Source organism: Malaya genurostris, chromosome 3, assembly GCF_030247185.1.
Source record: "Malaya genurostris strain Urasoe2022 chromosome 3, Malgen_1.1, whole genome shotgun sequence".
In the NCBI taxonomy this organism is placed as follows: domain Eukaryota; kingdom Metazoa; phylum Arthropoda; class Insecta; order Diptera; family Culicidae; genus Malaya; species Malaya genurostris.
Window position 1 is genome coordinate 130499427 of NC_080572.1, and position 18880 is coordinate 130518306.

At 35.0% G+C, this 18880-nt stretch overlaps 1 protein-coding gene across 1 annotated transcript in view; it reads left to right on the top strand.

Moving 5' to 3' along the window:
* LOC131435166 (uncharacterized) overlaps positions 1-13885 on the top strand; it is a 54090-nt gene extending 40205 nt beyond the window's left edge. Inside the window, exons 2-3 of the mRNA XM_058602776.1 lie at positions 13355-13484; positions 13540-13885. Coding sequence (XP_058458759.1) covers positions 13355-13484; positions 13540-13836 — 427 coding nt within the window. The 3' untranslated portion in view covers positions 13837-13885. The remainder of the gene's footprint in view (positions 1-13354; positions 13485-13539) is intronic.
* Positions 13886-18880: the final 4995 nt, after the last annotated feature.

Below are 18880 nucleotides of genomic sequence, written 5' to 3' on the forward strand. Positions count from 1 at the left end.
GATTTTTAAAAAAAAGGTGGGTGGGTAATGTCAGAGACATAACTGGATGTCGTGAATAGGAAAAAACTGATACGCTCCCATCACTTTTCCGAATATCAGTTAGTTGATTGATTGTATGAATTGTGCAAGCTTTCCTCTTTTTCACTAATAGAGTTTGAAGCGATGCACCTACATTAAAATACAGATTAGTTACATTAAACAGCTACTATTCTACAACTATATATTCCAAACTTGAAACAATTCTTTTATAATTTGCTAATATAGCAGGCTAGGTACGACAAATTTGTAGTTTATTTTTATTGATGCTACAAAGTTCGAAGATATCTGATTCTTCTCGAAATTTCAGTACGAGACAATTGCAATGGGCTGGTCTGAAATGTATCGACGATCTTCGGTATGCAAGAGTTATTCTAATAATAATAATGATAGTAATAATAATAATAATAATAATAATAAAAATGATAATAATAATCATAATAATAATAATAATAATAAAAGAGATTAACCTGTTTATATGGCAACCCTGCTTCGCATGGCATATTTTTACACGGTCCCATACTAGTATAAAAATGTGTTCAACATTCGCTTTCGCATTGCCGTTCGTAATTGAATGTGTTAGTGACGGTACAAATCTGCTTTTCTACCTGTTTACGGTGCCATCGTTCTGACGGTACGTACAGAGTAGCTGCTTTAACTCAAATGACGCTATTTCTCACATCACATTTCAATTTATACTGGTAGCGGTGTACGGACCTCCCCTTCACAGAACGGGAAACAGTGAGACGATATAAAAGAGAGAGTTAGTAGAGCGGCAGTCAGTAATATTGAACTGGCTGTCTAACGGTTAACAGCTTCTTGTGAAATTTTCACGCGGAAACACGCACACAGGAGGAACAATTAAGGGCAAGGCAAAGTCCCGCTCGAACCGTGCTGGTCTGCAGTTCCCAGTTGGCAAAATCTCCATCGTCTGCTCCGGAAGGGAAACTACGCAGAGCGTGTCGGTGCCGGTGCACCGGTCTATCTGGCGACAGTGATGGAGTACTTGGCTGCCGAAGTGTTGGAATTGGCTGGTAATGCTGCCCGCGACAACAAGAAAACGAAAATCATCCCTCGCCATCTGCAGCTGTCCATCCGTAACGACGAGGAGTTGAAAACCCCGTCCTTTTCAGGACGACCACATAACTGTGATAAAGAAATATTTAGGATTGCTTTAAATTTAGCCAGTTCTGAAACGCCTAGAAAGTATAATGCGCAAATCAAGTGAAAACATTTGTTCTAATAATTTGTATAAAGTATACTAGTATAAAGATGTTTCTAAATCAAAATTTTCTGTTTCGTATTGCGAGACAGCGTTACTGTCCTGTCGTAATTGAATGTGTTAGATATCATGATCAAAAAGCGCCCCATACTAAAGAATTCACGACAAAAAAAATACATATTGATCTGTACGTGGCAACTCTTTCGCACGGCATATTTGTGTACTAGTATAAAGATGTATTCAACATCATCACTTCCTCTTTCGCATTGCCGTTCGTAATTGAATGTGTTGGTGACGGTGCAATTTAATTTAACTTCTCGTGTGTGCCTTGTTTCGGCAACAGTTGCTCGGAAAATGGTAGGAAAGCGATAAAATTCAACTAATTCTTTATGATTATTTTTAGCACTTAAAAGTGCTATTTGAATTTGCTGGAATTTTCGGCTGCCTTTCAGAATTCCTTTCCTGTACGCAGAACGGGAAACAGTGAGACGACAGGTCCACGATGTTGCTCTCGTGTGTCTTGTTTCGGGAACAGATGCTCAGCAAATGGTAGGAAAAATGAAGCACTCAACTTTTATATGGATGCTCTTGTATAGATGCAGACATCTCGCGTTCTGATTGGCTGGTGCTGTCATGGGTTAAATCAAACAGGTTTTTCAATAGTATACTATTGAAAAACTTCAATGTTGTTGCAATACACGTTCAAGTTGAAAATTTTCGATTCTATTGGTAGTTAAATTATATAAATCCTTCTACAGATCACTGAGCTATGAGCTTCCAAAATACGAGAAAGGCAAACGCGCCATATGAATTATCCTCTTTGACACTCGTTTGTACCAAACATTTAAGAAAAGTTTAATTTTGAACTATTTAAGATTATGTCACACAACTGAAAATTTTATCATAAAATTGTGATCATATTTCCGATGGCATGTTGCAAGAATTATGTTGATTCATTAGATACAACAGAAGATATTCACGATCAAAAACTTATCACTCTCTCAGAGGGTAAATTTTGAAAAGGCGCCCCATAGTAAAGTAAGTCGTATTCACGACAAAAGAATATTAAAAATTCGATCATTACCATGATGTTTCATGTTTTTAAGTTTCCTAATGATTGTCTTAATTTCATCAAAATTCTTCTCAATAATGTCATTTGGTAATAACACTTGAGTTGAAATATGATCATATTTCAGTGAGACTTCATTTTCAATAGGACTCACAACGTTCGAATTAAAATTATGGACACTCTCAAACTGCTGAGCAAGTTTTTGAGCTTTTTCGCTTTTTGGTTTCTGAGGTTTCTTAAGAACCTTAGAAAGTTTCCAGAAAGGTTTAGAATAAGGTTTAATTTGTTCAACATCTTTAGCGAAATTTTCATTTCGCAAAAGAGTAAATCTATGTTTAATTTCTTTTTGTAAATCATCAACTATGTTGTTCATAGTAGGATCACGAGAACGTTGATATTGTCGTCGACGAACATTCTTCAACCGAATGAGCAGTTGAAGATTGTCATCGATGATAGTTCTCCTTAATTTAGTTTGAGCTTTGGGAAATAGCAATTGCTGTGTCGAGTCGGCAGAATTTTCAAAAATAATTTCATGATCCACATGATTTTCAATGTGAGATCAATGTGAGATCAGTATTCAACCCATTTGGCTCTATGATAGTCGAATATAGAACTAACTGGATTAATTAGAGCTCCGTTGGAAAGTCTGAGTGTTACAGGAAGATGATCTGAGTCAAAGTCAGCATGTGTAATCGGTTCACTACAAATATGGCTTTGATCTGTTAGAACCAGATCAATTGTAGAACGAATTTTCACGGAGAAATGAGATTTGATTATGAAGTATTTTACCATTACTATTATTTTTCCTACAATTCCACTGAACATGCTTTGCATTTAAATCCCCTATTACGAAAAATTTCGGTCGATATCTTGTGATTTTTTGTAAATCGCCTTTAAAGAAATTCAATTGTTCGTCGGTGCATTGGAATGGCAAATATGCTCCAGCGATGAAATAAATTCCATGAATGGTTTCAACTGCGATTCCCAAGCTTTCAATAACTTTAGTATTGAAAGAATGTAAAATTCGATGTTTAATTTGCCGTCGGACAAAAATGGCAACTCCACCACCCATTCCAGTAAACCTGTCAAATCGATGAACCACATAATGTGGATTGCTTTTCAATTTGACATTTGGTTTAAAAACTACAAGGATCAGCCTCATGGAGTTGTTCGAGCCATTGATGTGGAACAAGGCAACCAAAATTTCTAATGTTCTACAATCAAACAGTTCAATCAATCGTCACACTTCAATCCGCAATTTCAATTGCAGAGTCTGTCTAGATTGATCTTGATTAGAAACTAACACCGAACATTGTTTTATGGCCGACGAAATTACACCAATATCCCAAATGTATGCAATTATATCTTTGTACATACTTGCGTTACGATTTTGATATTAAAGCTCCTCTTCGTCAGTCTTGTGTTCAAGTTTTGTATGCAAACAGTTATTTTTATAGCGTTAAGTTTCTCTACCATTCTGCGATTTCGGTTGAAGCGATAAACGTTTTTCTCATTATTAATCGAGTTCATCTTATATAAATTTGAAATTAATCTTAAGCACTCAAAATTTACCCAATTTCTCAGGCGAAACGACATTACATGGAATTTCATCCGAGCTTGCATGACAAAGGTTAAGAGCATACCAATTAAAATTTCAATTCGTTTTATGGCCAGGGTTGCGAACGGAACTGGAGAATGACATGAAACAGCGGACAGTCAAACCGCACAAATGGTAGCTGTCGCCGAATGAACTTTGCCGTGACTGCAGCGGATAAAAATGTCATAGATCTCATGACATTTTATCTCGTGGATGTACTCGTGTGCTCTCATCGGTAGTTGTTTCTACTCTCTTCAATCAGAGAATGGCTTACCACAAAGAACAGTTTCTCCTTTCAAATTCTACAGCTTTCGAGAGACATCCAACAAAAAGGCTCAACGTTGAAATTCGTTTTATGTCTGTTCTCACGCGGTGCATGGAGACATACACATGGAAGTTTTGGTCCGCTATGCTGACGGTTTTTCTGTATTCTTTTTTGGTTCTCCGCACTCTCGTTGGAAGAAAGCGGTTCAGTGAGCAAAGCTGAAAAGCTGTGTAAACTAATGCTTTGGCACGAATTTGTAGAGGTTTGATGCATAATGTAGTATATGTAGTATGTAGTATGTAGTATATATATATATATATATATATATATATATATATATATATATATATATATATATATATATATATATATATATATATATATATATATATATATATATATATATATATATATATATATATATATATATATATATATATATATATATATATATATATATATATATATATATATATATATATATATATATATATATATATATATATATATATATATATATATATATATATATATATATATATATATATATATATATATATATATATATATATATATATATATATATATATATATATATATATATATATATATATATATATATATATATATATATATATATATATATATATATTCGGATATTAAAACGAAAGTAATGTTTTAGGGGAAAATAGTATGAATCATCCCATCTTAGTAAAAGCACCCTTTTTCAAATAAACTTCCTTATTCAAACATTCAAACATACTTCTTGCAGTAACATTATCTTTCCGCAGGACCTTTCGGCTTTGCAATTTCGCAAATCTATCAAGACCATGAATCAATATGTTTCTCAACATAAATTAAACTGTATACTACCTTTGTTTCATAAGGATTCTTAGTGTCAGTAGGATCATAGTACTAGCCACGCAATGATTCAGTACACCAAGAATCGGCTGCGAAGTCTGTTGTAACAGAAAGGAAAAATTCCACAAATGGAATGTAATGCCAAGACTTTGCTTTGCTGCATAAGGCAATATACATAAGTTTTTCTTCGCCGTAGCAATACATTTCGAATATCATTAGTATATCGGAATTCATTAGTTAAAATAAATACTGTTTTTATCAAGCGATTTACTATTATAAATTACATTGAATGAAAAACATTCATTTTGTACATGATCTTATAACTATTCCAGGTTGCCCGTCAAGCAATATTGACAGCGTCGCTCCCACTTTAGTGCAGTTCAGAGCAGTCACAGCCGATATGACTATCCAGTTATATCGACAAAATGAACTGTTCTCCATGTTGCTGTCGTGAGTCGTGGCTCTCACGACTGCACCTAGCTATCGTGTCATTGCGTGTTGGCCACTGTTAAACGTAGCAGCTGAGCGTATCGTTTTGCCTGTCTTGCTGTCTCGCAACAACCTACCTCTAGCATACTACGCGTAGGACTGAAACGTTAGCTTTTTTTTTTTTTTTTTTTGCATAAATATCTGTTTATTAGTCTTATTTTTGTGTATTACATCAACATTTTACAGTACAAGTGTTTTGACCCTTTGGCCTTTCATCTTTGTTGTTCATACGATTCGTTATTAATATTAGGTGTTTTAGTTACTCTTGTTTTACATACTAATGTTTAATCATAATATTTATTTTAATTATTTATAAAATGTCTACCTACTTATAACTATCCCTAACCTAATACGTACAAATTTTGAATTATTTGTATTTCAGAGATTGAGCACCTCTCTTCAAATTTCGTGCAGTATTGTTCGAATTTTTGTTCTAGTATATCCAGTGAGGCAATCTCATGTACTTCACTAGTCCTTGTCCAAGGAGGTAGATTTAGAATCATCTTTAAGATCTTACTTTGAATGCGTTGAAGCCTAAGTTTGTGTGTTCGTGCACAACCCCGCCAAACAGGGACTGCGTATTCAATTGCGGGGTAGATGCTTTGTTCATAGACAGCCATCTGATTCTTCAGGCATAGTTTAGATGTTCTACAAATCAGCGGATACAGAGACCTAATGAGTATGCTGCATTTTTGAACGATTTTGTCAACATGTGACCTGAATATCAGATGTCTGTCAAAGGTGAGTCCTAGATAGATAACTTCATCGGACCATTGAATGACCTCATCACCGAATCGTATTCTGCATTCGTCTGATGGAACAAGTTTTGGAGATCTTGAATGTGGAAACAAGATGACCTGAGTTTTTGCTGCATTGATCACAATTTTCCAGCTTGTAAAATATTCCGTTAAAGCGTCCAGACCTGTCTGTAGTTTATTTTTCAGAGCATTAATGACACGACCTTTGTAAAGAATGGCAGTATCATCAGCAAATTGTGACAGAACACCACCACCTGGAAGAGGTGGGATGTCTGATGTGAAAATGTTGTATAGAATGGGACCTAGGATACTTCCCTGGGGTACACCAGCAGGAATAGTAAATCTTTCTGAAAGTGCATTATTCAGAGAAACCTGGAATGCTCTATCTGCAAGATAATTTTTGATAATTTTAATAAGATACATGGGAAAATTATACCGATGCAGTTTAAACACCAGTCCATCGTGCCACACATTATCGAATGCCTTTTCAATATCCAATATTGCCATGGCAGTCGTTTTGGACACTGATTTGTTTTGCTGGATGACGTTGTTAACCCTTGTGAGCTGGTGGATGGTGGATCTTCCTTTCCGGAACCCAAACTGTTCTTCCAGAAATATATCCTGTTCATCTGCAAAAGCAAGAATTCGCCTTTATTGACTTTTCAAACAGCTTGGATAGGGCAGAGAGTAAGCTGATGGGCCGATAGCTCTTGGAAAAGGAAGGATCTTTCCCCGGTTTCAAAACTGGGATAACTTTAGCTAACTTCCACATTGAAGGGAAGTAACCAAGGTCCCAGCACCTGTTAAAAAGTTTAGCTAAGAAGACAAATGAGCGAATACTCAAATGTTTCAGCTCAATGTTGAATGTGTTGTCGAAACCGGGGGCCTTCATATTTTTGGATTTTTTCACAAAAGCCATCAGCTCATTCGCAGTGACTCTACTTTCCTCAGGAACCAATCTGTCTGATTGGTCAACCTCAGCTACGCTATCAGCAACGGCTCTTTCATATGGACTAACAATGTTGAGTCCTAAATTGTGAGAACACACAAACTGCTGGCCTAGCGCATTTGCCTTCTCTACTGGTGTGATTAAAGGTATTCCTTCAGCTGCGTCCTGGGGTGACATCAGAGGAGGAATAGGCTTCGGTTTTTTCTTAAGCACCTTCGTTAAGGACCAGAAGGGCTTTGAATGTGGGAGAATTTCTCGAAGCTTTTGCTGGAAGTTCCTGTTGCGAAGCTCAGATATCCTTTCCTGGATTATCCTAGTTAAGTTGTTATAAGTAGTCTTCCTATCTAGGATGCCAGTTCGTTGATACTGCCTCCGGTAGATATTCCGAAGTCGGATGAGTTTCTTGGTGACACTGTCGATTTGAAGAGAGGAACTCGGCATATGTTGTACTGGAACCGTCCTATCACGAGCGACTGTGATTGAATGCTGGAAGGAAGATAGGGCCGCATCGATTTCCATCGGGGAATCTAGTGGAACATTGATATTAATAAGTTGGTCGGCGATTTGTTGAAATTGGACCCAATCGGTGCGATAATAGTTCCTCCGTGGTTGAATAGGCACTGTTTCTGGTGAAGATCCCAACGTCAATATTACTGGAAAGTGGTCAGAAGAGAGCTCGTAGAAGACAACCGGAGAGCTGTCTATGGCGATGTTGCTGATGAATATATCCAAAATGGAATGAACTCCCGATCTGGAAAGTCGCGTTGGTTGATCCGGAGCGAAGATGTTGTATTGTCCAGCTTCGTAATCTTCGGCAAGTACGAATCCGTTTCGATTCTGTCTTCTGTTTCCCCACAGCTCATGCCGTGCGTTCAGGTCCCCAGCAATGATGAATTTGTTCTGTCGTCGAGTGAGCATAGCCAGATCTCGCTTCAATGATGCACACGTACCATCTCGAAGATTGGTTTGTTTGGGGCAGTACGCTGCAATGATGATGATGGGTCCCATCGCCGTTGTAATCTCAATTCCGATGGCTTCTATGAGTTGCAATTTAAAGGCTGACAGAAGCCTGTGCTGAATGGATCGTTTAATGGCAATGGCAACTCCCCCTCCTCTGGTAGTTGCCCTGTCGAGCCTGTGAATCCTGTAATTGGAAATAAAAATAGAAATTTCAGGTTTAAGATGAGTTTCAGTTAAAATAGCAATATCGGCATTCTTCTCTTGAAGAAAGTCGGACAATTAAGCAGTTTTGCTCCTGAGTGAGCAAGCATTCCAATTTACTATAACCAACTCATTATATTGCATATTCGATGATGAATTTGCCTAAGGCGTTGATTTGATCTAACCGCGTTCTGCAGTTTCGTAGTTTTGTTGTCATTGTTTCAAAAATGACGATCAGTTGTTCAGCAGAAAATAAATCACCAGAGTCATCCTTTGCTTGTGGTTGATTATTGCCCCATCCAGGAGGGATTTTTGAGGAAGATTCTTTTCGTGATCCAGCGGCTGAATCTTTTGGATTGCTGCGAGGAAGTGGCGGCAAATTCGGAATATCCCTCTTCGGTGGGAGCCGTGGGAAATTAACTTCATCCTTCTGTGGAACATTCTTGCGCGTTGATTGTTTGCGGGACGCCTGTTGTCGAATTTTTGTGAACTCAGTAACTCAGTGGGCCGATCTTCATATGTTTTTTTTTGTTCGAAAGGTGACGTTTATGCGGAGGTCCTTCGGGAAAGTAGAGAAAAACTAGAAAATTGGTTCGTTTAGAATTGGAAATTTTCCATTCAATGCATGCTAGATTTCCAATGATTGTTTGGCGCGTATCGAGTTATGCAATACTGCTGCCCGCTGGAGAGCAAAATATGAATACTAGATTATTAATAAAACCGTTTGGCGCCAAACGAGCTGATTTGTGCAAAAATTTCACTGAGCCTACTTGATTCACGTGTTTCTTTATTTCGAATCACATGTTCAGTTAAGTAAGGGCACCAAACGAACATCATACAGGTTTCCATTTTCCGATATATAAACGTTGGTTCAATACCGTGAAGTCAAATTATAAAACGACTATAAGAAAAGAAAGTGATTAACGTTTTTATGATTCGTTGTTTTCCTAAAATTACAAAAATGTGAATTGTATCTTCTTGATAGATATAATTATTGCTTTCACAATGCACTGAGACAACAGGATCAGCACACATCAGCTGCCACTTCAAATTAAGACCGTTAACTCAAACACCAAAACTGTTCGGCTTTCTTCTTTTTGGAACGATTCCATTCGAATTAGAAGGATGGTTTCTGTTTTTTTTGCTTAAATTTTTCATAAGCATTTCCCGTGCTATACCTTTGAAGGATTTTTTGGACGGGATTTCGTGTAAATTTTACTCGAAAATTTCGTCAATTGCTTCAAACTGCAAGTTCGATTATTTATTTGAGTCCAAACGTCTTCAATTGGCCCAAACGCGATTCGAATTATATCAACCCAGAGTATTCCGAAATTTCAAATTATTTGCATTTGAGTAACTCCCGTTTGTTTTCTGTTTTTAAATTACATCGATTGAACCGAGATTTGGGAATTCATCGACATGTTTTAGCTATTCGAATGATTCACTCTCTTGCTCATAAACCGTCAACTGTATTTTGCTTGAATCATTTGGGACTTTTAAGAGCAGGTAAAAACTGCTGTGTACGTGTGTACCTGAATTGGGGAAAAATGTTGAGATCGAATCAAAAACAATTGTCAGATGATTCATTTTTACAGAACACTTTACCATTCTACTCCACTAATCTCGAGCAACCATGAGGGTCGTTCGATTATTCTAATTTAAGAGTAATCGAAATATTTTCCATCCAAAGATAATTTTTGAGCTGTGAGAAATTCACAGGGATTATTATCTAATATTATTGCGCTACGAAGTGTGCAGGGGTCCGCTAGTATTCAAATAATTATTTAACATCACTGTTTAATTTTAAATTCTTAGAAACCTGATACACTGATGAAGAATGTAAGTAGCATTCGAAATACGTAGCTGTGATGTGACGTCTTTCATACATGTTTTTAAAAGTGTTGTTGTGATACAAACTGAATGTGTATAGTGACGTGATATACTTATAGTAGAATTCAATGGTTAAAAATTTTTTTTTCTGTCATAAATGTACTAAACACTCAGACCCTGTTAATTAGTTCATTATATTATTTGCAAATTGCCATTCAATTGAAAAGCTTCAAAAAGTGATGAAGTCGAATTCATTCGGATGATCATTTGAAAAAGTTGATCTTGTAAGTAGATCATTTTATTTTCCTTTATATAGCCTAAATCGACTTTGTTTAAAGAAGCGAATGGCATTGAAAAAATATTGGTAGGTAGATGTCTACCTGTTACACTAGTGTAACTCCCATTAGAAGATGATGACTTGGCCGCTACCTATTGATAAATTGTTTTCGTTAGAAGAAGAATTGGAAGGCGTTCCTGTTACCAAAGCGTAACTGTCATTAGAAGAAGATGATGACGAGTTCGATCTATCAATAAATTGTTTTCTTTAGAAGACGAATTGAAAGGCGTACCGTTTTTTTTGTTAAAAATTCGAAGAAATAAGTGCCGTAGAAGAATTAGGCGTGGCATTTGTAACGTTTTTTTTTTATTTTCAGGTATGTTCTGTAAATTTAAGGTCGTTGATTTAACTTGTTGTCTAAGCGAACGAGCGGTTAAAGTTTTTTTTTCCCTAACAGGACATTTCAAATAATTGGATTTATGATTTCCATCGCAATTTGAACATGAAAATTTATCAGTGGTTTCATTCATTGGACAAACGTCTTTCGAATGCGATTTACCACAATTCAAACACCGTATATCCATTTGACAATTTTTGGTTCCATGGCCGAAGCCTTGGCAACGACGACATTGCGTTAAGTTTGCAATACGATTATGCCGTTTATAATGTTCCCAATGAATTTTAATGTGGGAAATGAAACGTACTTTTTCTAAAGTTTTCAAATTATTTACATCACTTCGATTGAAGTGTATTAGGTAAAGTTCATGGGAAATTCCAGAGCGTGGTTTAGAAGTACCATTCGCTCTTTTTTTCATAAGTATTACTTGGGAAGGGGCAAAACCAAGCAATTCTTTTAGTTCATTTTTAATTTCATCAATACTTTGATCATTTGATAATCCTTTCAAGACAGCCTTGAAGGGTCTGTCTGATTTTATATCATATGAATAAAATTTATGAAGTTTTTCGGACAAATATCGAATAAGACGTTCGTAATCTTCCAATCCATCCACCAAGACTCGACATTCTCCTCTTCGTCCGATTTGAAATGAGACTTTTACTTCCGGGAGAAAAGTAGAAAGCTCAGTACGGAATGCTTTGAAGTCGGAAATCATCACCGTCACTGGTGGCATAGATTGATGTTTCTTCCCAGAACGACAAGCGTCCATTTTGGGAATTTTTGAAGAATTTTCTTCTATGTCGCTACAATCGGATTCAGGAAGAATCTCGTAAATATTGTTAGACGGCATAGGATCAGCGGAAGGGAAATCCGTCCGTTGTCTTTTATTTTTACATTCAGATTCTATAAGATCGTGAATGTTTTTTGAAATGTTTTTTTGTTGAATAACGGATTGTGATTTATTACGTATTGAATTATTTTTTGCCTTAGACTTGTTGCCTTTTCGGTTGAACGCAGGCATTTTTTAAATGAATGAAATTTGAAATTAAATTAACTAGGCTAAATTAGTCTTACAGTTTGAAAAAGTCTTGATAAAGACTGATTTTGTGGTAGACTGATTAGTTTGAAGAATAATTCTTTAAATGACTAGCCTTAAAAAGGGCTGATTAATGTCTTAGTCTTGAAAAAGACTGATTATATTAGAATTTCACTCTTTATATAGCCTTGAGAAAGGCTGACTAATTGTGAGTCTTTAAAAACACTGTTAGTGATTCAGGTAGCCTTGAATCAATGAAACTCTAGGAAGCCAGAAAAAAATTACCAGGAGCCAAGAGCTATACGCGTGCGGTACGAACGACTGTTCAACACCGACTGGGGGAAACGTCTTAATTTTCTTGTTTAAAAGACAGCGAATAAACTTCGACGATTATCGCTGCATGAATCCGTGCCGTGAAATTTCATTCAACTGAAATCGACTATACACAATCGATCAGTTGACTGTACTATACTTCATACTCATTACATACACCACTCACTGACAAATTGAATGGACAACAATCAGTTCTTCTTCCGTTGCACCGTCGATTGAAACTCAGTGAAACCGACGTCAGTTTCTCCCTTAAAATAACAAGCATATCTTTCAATTGAGAGCGCCTATCAAATGAGCTCCTGATGAATATTCAGATAATAAATGAACGGTAAACACGGTCAATCACAGAATTTTCTTAAATTTAATGTTTTCTCTTCCAATTTTTATTTCCAATATATTGGAATACATCTCACACTGGCTGGCGATAACTGTGAACTCAAATGAAAACCGTGACCTTTTGTTTATTGTACCGGTCGGAATGATTTTCTGTCATCGAGCTGATGTTCATGTTTATTTATTCGAACTTGTTCTCTGTTGGCGGCTGAGGCGCTCTTGAAACGGAGCAAGCGAAACTTCAAATGAATAGGTATGGTTATTCAATTAACGATGAATCTCATTTGATTATGACCACAAAAGTCAATTGAATGATTTGAAATACACTGACAATTTCATTTTCATCAAAATAATTTCATTCGAAAATAAAAAACTTTATCGCATAGGCATAAATATTCGTTGCTCATTCACCTCAAGTTATTCGGGGTTTGTTTTTTGCGAATAACAATTGCAAGTATTCCTCAAGATCTTCATGAGAGCAACGAAGCAGCGTCGGTTTCGTTCGCATCCGAGTGTACGGACAAGTCCGTATATCAGAGCGATTATCAAACAAAGGGGGGAAGCGAACGATGATCATTGGCGTTCGTTGCATTTTTTATGTTCATGCAACATTGAATTTTACTGTTCAGTTTTTTTCTATATGAGATAGGTAAAAAGTAGTTTCTTTTAATTACATGTTAACACAAATGGCAGAGAAATTGTAATTTTTTTCGCATCGAAATTTTTACTTACTATTTGCAGCGAAAACTGCCCCTTGAACCTGCACAAAACAACTGAAAAATATAAACTGTTCGAAGTACGAAGAATTAAGTCCTTGAAAGGTTGTCCATATTGGGAGAAACGGATTCTGAGAGATCTGGATTTATATGATGTTGGTAAAATAAATTTCACAGTGAACATATAATAAGTATCGTTGTCTTTTTCAGTCAAATGCAATAGCTGTTGTGAAGAATATTCCTGAAAATAACGCCAGATTATGGAAAGTGAAACATCTGATTAAAGTGTCTCCTATCAGATTTCCCTTTGGAGAACCTACAGAGTCAGATATCAATTACACATTTATAAACGAGAATGGTGATTGTGTAGTTGTTAAGGAGATAAGAACTCGCACTACACGTGATAATCGTATGGAAGCAGCAATTGATTTTACTAAAAATCAAGAAAGAATGGATGGAGAGACACTTCAGAAGGATTCACGTTTAAAGTGGCAAAATACGTGGTAATTTTGTCATTTAGAGGTTGATAAACAATAAAATGAGTTTGACACAGAAATAGTTTTCTTAAATCGTCAACCCATCAAAATATGAGAGATTGTAGTATTGGCCCTGGATATAATTAAGGTGAAATTCAGTGCAAAACATGGTGCACAAAATTCCAAACACATGAATCAAAGGATTGATCGCACAAAGCGTATCGTGCAAAATCGACTCATTGAAATACGGAATATTTTTAGTTATAGGGTGCTGTGGACTTACCACACGCTTTTTTTTTCACTCGTAAAACAGACACTTACGATAGATGATTATAAACAATAAGTATTTTCAAATGACTAATATGAGAGAGACCTATTTGAGCATGTTGTTTAAGGCGGCCAATTTAGTCATTCAACTTACCTTGAGCAAAAAAGAACCGGAATTTTCATTTTAAAATTCCCGCGCTTGTCCAATCGGTAAACTTTTATTCTCTCAACGTTGGCAACACTTATATACATATTCCGTCAAATTTTGACGCATATCGTACGATTAGTTTTTGTTTGGCGTCTATACAAAGAAGTTGAAAAAAATATATATGTGTAGCGTGAAGCGCAAGAGAGTCGAAATAAATTATATATATATATATATATATATATATATATATATATATATATATATATATATATATATATATATATATATATAGATATATATATATATATATATATATATATATATATATATATATATATATATATATATATATATATATATATATATATATATATATATATATATATATATATATATATATATATATATATATATATATATATATATATATATATATATATATTATAATAAGGTCTTGCTGTCTTCTAACTTGTTAAAACTAATTCAGAAAATGGAGTACACTCACGTTGGTTGTTACTCTATTCGATAATGCTATTTCAGGATCAAACGTTAAAATAAATCGTTTGAATACATCCTCCAGATTCACTAAACGATTGAATTTCTGCGGATATATATATATATATATATATATATATATGAAACATATGAAAGAAACAGATTTTTTTCAGTTCCTCCAATGTTAGATATAGCAGTTTAAAAATTAATACATGTTTTAGAACTAGTTTTGCTCATAACTTCGGTTCAGAATGCGCTAGTCATCAAAAAATTGGTTTCAATAAACTCTAAAAGATATTCAAAAACACCAAAAACGAGTAGTGAAAAATAAGAAAGCTAGAGCGAAAAATCTGATTTTTTTAGAAACACCCTAAGTTGCTCTATTAAAATAGCTGTAACACTAAAACCGTTAGAGATACTACAATAGTATTTTCGGCAAAGTTGCTTGATATAAGTTTTCCTACAATTTTGCCGAAGGATGCAGTCCTCTATCTCACCACATACGGAAAATAATTTTTCATCACCCTAATAATAAGAACCACCACAATACTATATGCATTAAAATATGGCTTATGAGCAATTTCAGGAATGAGTAGACGAAAAAGTGACAAAATCAGAATCGACCTTCTCCGATTTGGATGAAACTTTGCACATGGCTTCAGTATGGCAAACCATAAGTTTTGAACTGATTGAGAGGTCAATCCGACTCACGACAGATTTTTAAAAAGGGCGTATGTATTTTTGCATTTCACAAAAATTGTCTTTTTCAAGTCGTTGTAACTCGGAAACCGTTAATTGTACAAAAATGGCGTTCAGGAAGAAGTTGTAGGGAATCGATTGGGCACTCTAAAAAAATGTACACTGAAAATAATAAAGTAAAATTTAAAAAAAGCATAGTTTTAATTTTTTTTGATAATTTTTATTCTAAAGCTGTTATCAAAACCTACAGATTGATGGCTATCCAATTCGTGCCTTTTGAAAAATGAAGAAGTTACAGCTGAAACAGTTTACGGGACTCGTTGTAATTCGGAAACCGTTCATCGTACAAAAATGGCGTCCAGGAAGAAGTTGTAGGGAATCAATAGGGCGCTCTAAAAAAATAAACACTGGAAAAAAGATTTAGAAGTTACAGCTAAAACAATTTACAGATATATTCGAAATTTCAAGTTCTCGTTGAAAGATAATTATTTATACAGTAGAATATTATTCTACAGGTTAAAGGCAATAAAATTGTTCATGATATCCTTTCTTCTAAAAGTAGCTGTTCTTGAGATACTTGGATATTTAATTATAACACCATTTTTTATATTTCAATGAATTGTTTATTTGCTTGCTATATCTACAATTATTACATGTACATGAAGAATTCCTAGTTATATTTAAGGTTTTAAGTTTTGAAAATTGTATGAGTACTACATGCATCGTCATTCGAATACAGTCTTGTGACGATTGTGGTTTCTGAAATCGGAGAAAAAAGAATGGTATTTCTGTGTGCATGGAATCATTTTGGTATCCTTATAAACACTACTCCACTCGGTCACACCCCGTTTATATTCTCCTTGTGACACTTAACAAAAAGACATGGCTGTGAATGCATCTCGACGTCTCTACTCGGCCCATTCATATAAATGTTTTGCAGTTGTGATTGGGTGTTCATGTAGTTTAGCCAAGCTTTCACGTCGTGCCATTCGCTTTAAATTACCCCCGAGTGCATCACATGGTCCTTTACCATGAGAAGTTGCAAAAAAAATGCCACTCAGCATCAATGTTATACATTGATTTAAATTTACAGAGACTTGCAAAAAATTTTCTGTTTTGTAATGCGAGGCGGCTCCGTCAGACATAAATAATACCTTAAATATAATTAAGAATTATTCATGTACATGTAATAATTGTAGATATAGCAAGCAAATAAACAATTCATGGAAATATAAAAAATGGTGTTATAATTAAATACTCAAGTATCTCAAGAACAGCTACTTTTAGAAGAAAGGATAGTATGAACAAATCTATTGCCTTTAACCTGTAGCTGTAACTATCTCCTCTGTAACTTCTTCATTTTTTAAAAGGCACGGATTGGATAGCCATCAAACTGTAGGTTTTAATAAGAGCTTTAAAATATAAATTATCAAAAAAACAATCGAAACCCTAATTTTTTTGGATCATTTTGAAATAATTGAGAAAAAAATCAAAAGTTATTTCAGTGTTTTTTTTAGAGTGCCCTATTGATTCGCTACAACTTCTTCCTGAACGCCATTTTTGTACGATGAACGGTTTCCGAATTACAACGAGACCCGTAAACTGTTTTAGCTGTAACTTCTTCATTTTTCAAAAGGCACGGATGGGATAGCCATCAATCTGTAGGTTTTAATTACAGCTTTAAAATAAAAATTAACAAAAAAATAAAATCATGCGTTTTTTTTATTTAACTTTTTTGGATTATTTTGTAATTATTGAGAAAAAAAATCAAAAACTACAAAGATCAGCCCCTGGGGTTGTTCGAGCCATTGATGTGGAACAAGGCAACCAAAATTTCTAATGATCGATATTTTCAATTAATCGTCACTTTTGAATCCTCAAATGCACGAGAGTCTGCTTAGATTGATCTTTATTAGGAACCAACACCGAACACGCGAACCCAGAATATAAACTCTAAGGCTATTCGCAACGCGGTAATGGATATCTGTTCTAAAATGAAAAAATGTATAACTTAAAACTGTCAAAAATAAAACTCGAGCTTGACGATCTCAACGGAAATATTTAAAATCTGTTCTATATATTTCTGTAAATGTTTTGGTGTTGTGTCTATTCACTTCACTGTTTCAAATTAGAAACAAACAAACTAAATTAATTATTTCGAAAACGATATGCGTATTTTTACAGATCATAGTGAGCTGGAGTGCTTCTAAATGAAACTGTATTATTCAGTGCAAAACATTTAACGCTTATATTGATAATTTCTGAAATGTCATTTGACGCATTGACATCTCGTCTCTCAGATTTCGTAACAGACGCTCACGCAAAAAAAAGTACGGGTGTGTAATGTCAGAGACATAACTGAATGTCGTGAATACGAATAAAACTGACACGATTTCTTTACACTTTCGAATTCGAATTGATAGTTGATCGATTGTGTGAATTGCGAAACTTTCCCCCTTTTCGCTACTAAAATTTTCAACGATTTTTGACGTCGATTATCTCATTTCGGATTTGCATATTTCATTGAAAGAAACTATCAAGGTGCTGTACAGGAATCATTTCTGCCTTTAGAAGGACCAAATTCTGGAATTCTCTACGATATTTAGCAAAGTTCGGAACATTTATCTCGAACGATTTTTACACAGCGAATAGCGCACGAAGCAAATCAAATTATTATGAATTTTCACTAAACTGATGATTTCTACCTTCGATTTGCAAAGAAGTAATCTTAGTAGTTCTTCAGATAACATTTAGAGCCATTAGAACGGCTGATTTTATATAATGTTGTCCACTTTTCCTTTCTTATTTTCTTTCTCTTCAATGCAAACCTGATGCTGCTGATGCAATCGTTCTTGTTTGAATTGATACTAGCTTGCGAACAAACCGACACATCCGCCCGCAGTGCCAAATGATGCGAAACTGGTTTAATGTGTCTTCTCGCCTTAACGACCCGAAGGCAAATGAGAACTACGGTGCGCTCTGCGATGCCGCTGTTTGAATGCGTCTTCTCGCCCCGACGTCTGCTTTCATCCAACGCACAAGAAGAAATGATCGATTTTCGCATTTTTTTTGCATAAATATCTGTTTATTAATCTTAGTTTTGTGTATTACATCAACATTTTACAGTACAAGTGTTTTGACCCTTTGGCCTTTCATCTTTGTTGTTCATACGATTCGTTTTTAATATTAGGTGTTTTAGTTACTCTTGTTTTACATGCTAATGTTTAATCATAATATTTATTTTAATTATTTATAAAATGTCTACCTACTTATAACTATCCTTAACCTAATACGTACAAATTTTGAATTATTTGTATTTCAGAGATTGAGCACCTCTCTTCAAATTTCGTGCAGTATTGTTCGAATTTTTGTTCTAGTATATCCAGTGAGGCCATCTCATGTACTTCACTAGTTCTTGTCCAAGGGGGTAGATTTAGAATCATCTTTAAGATCTTACTTTGAATGC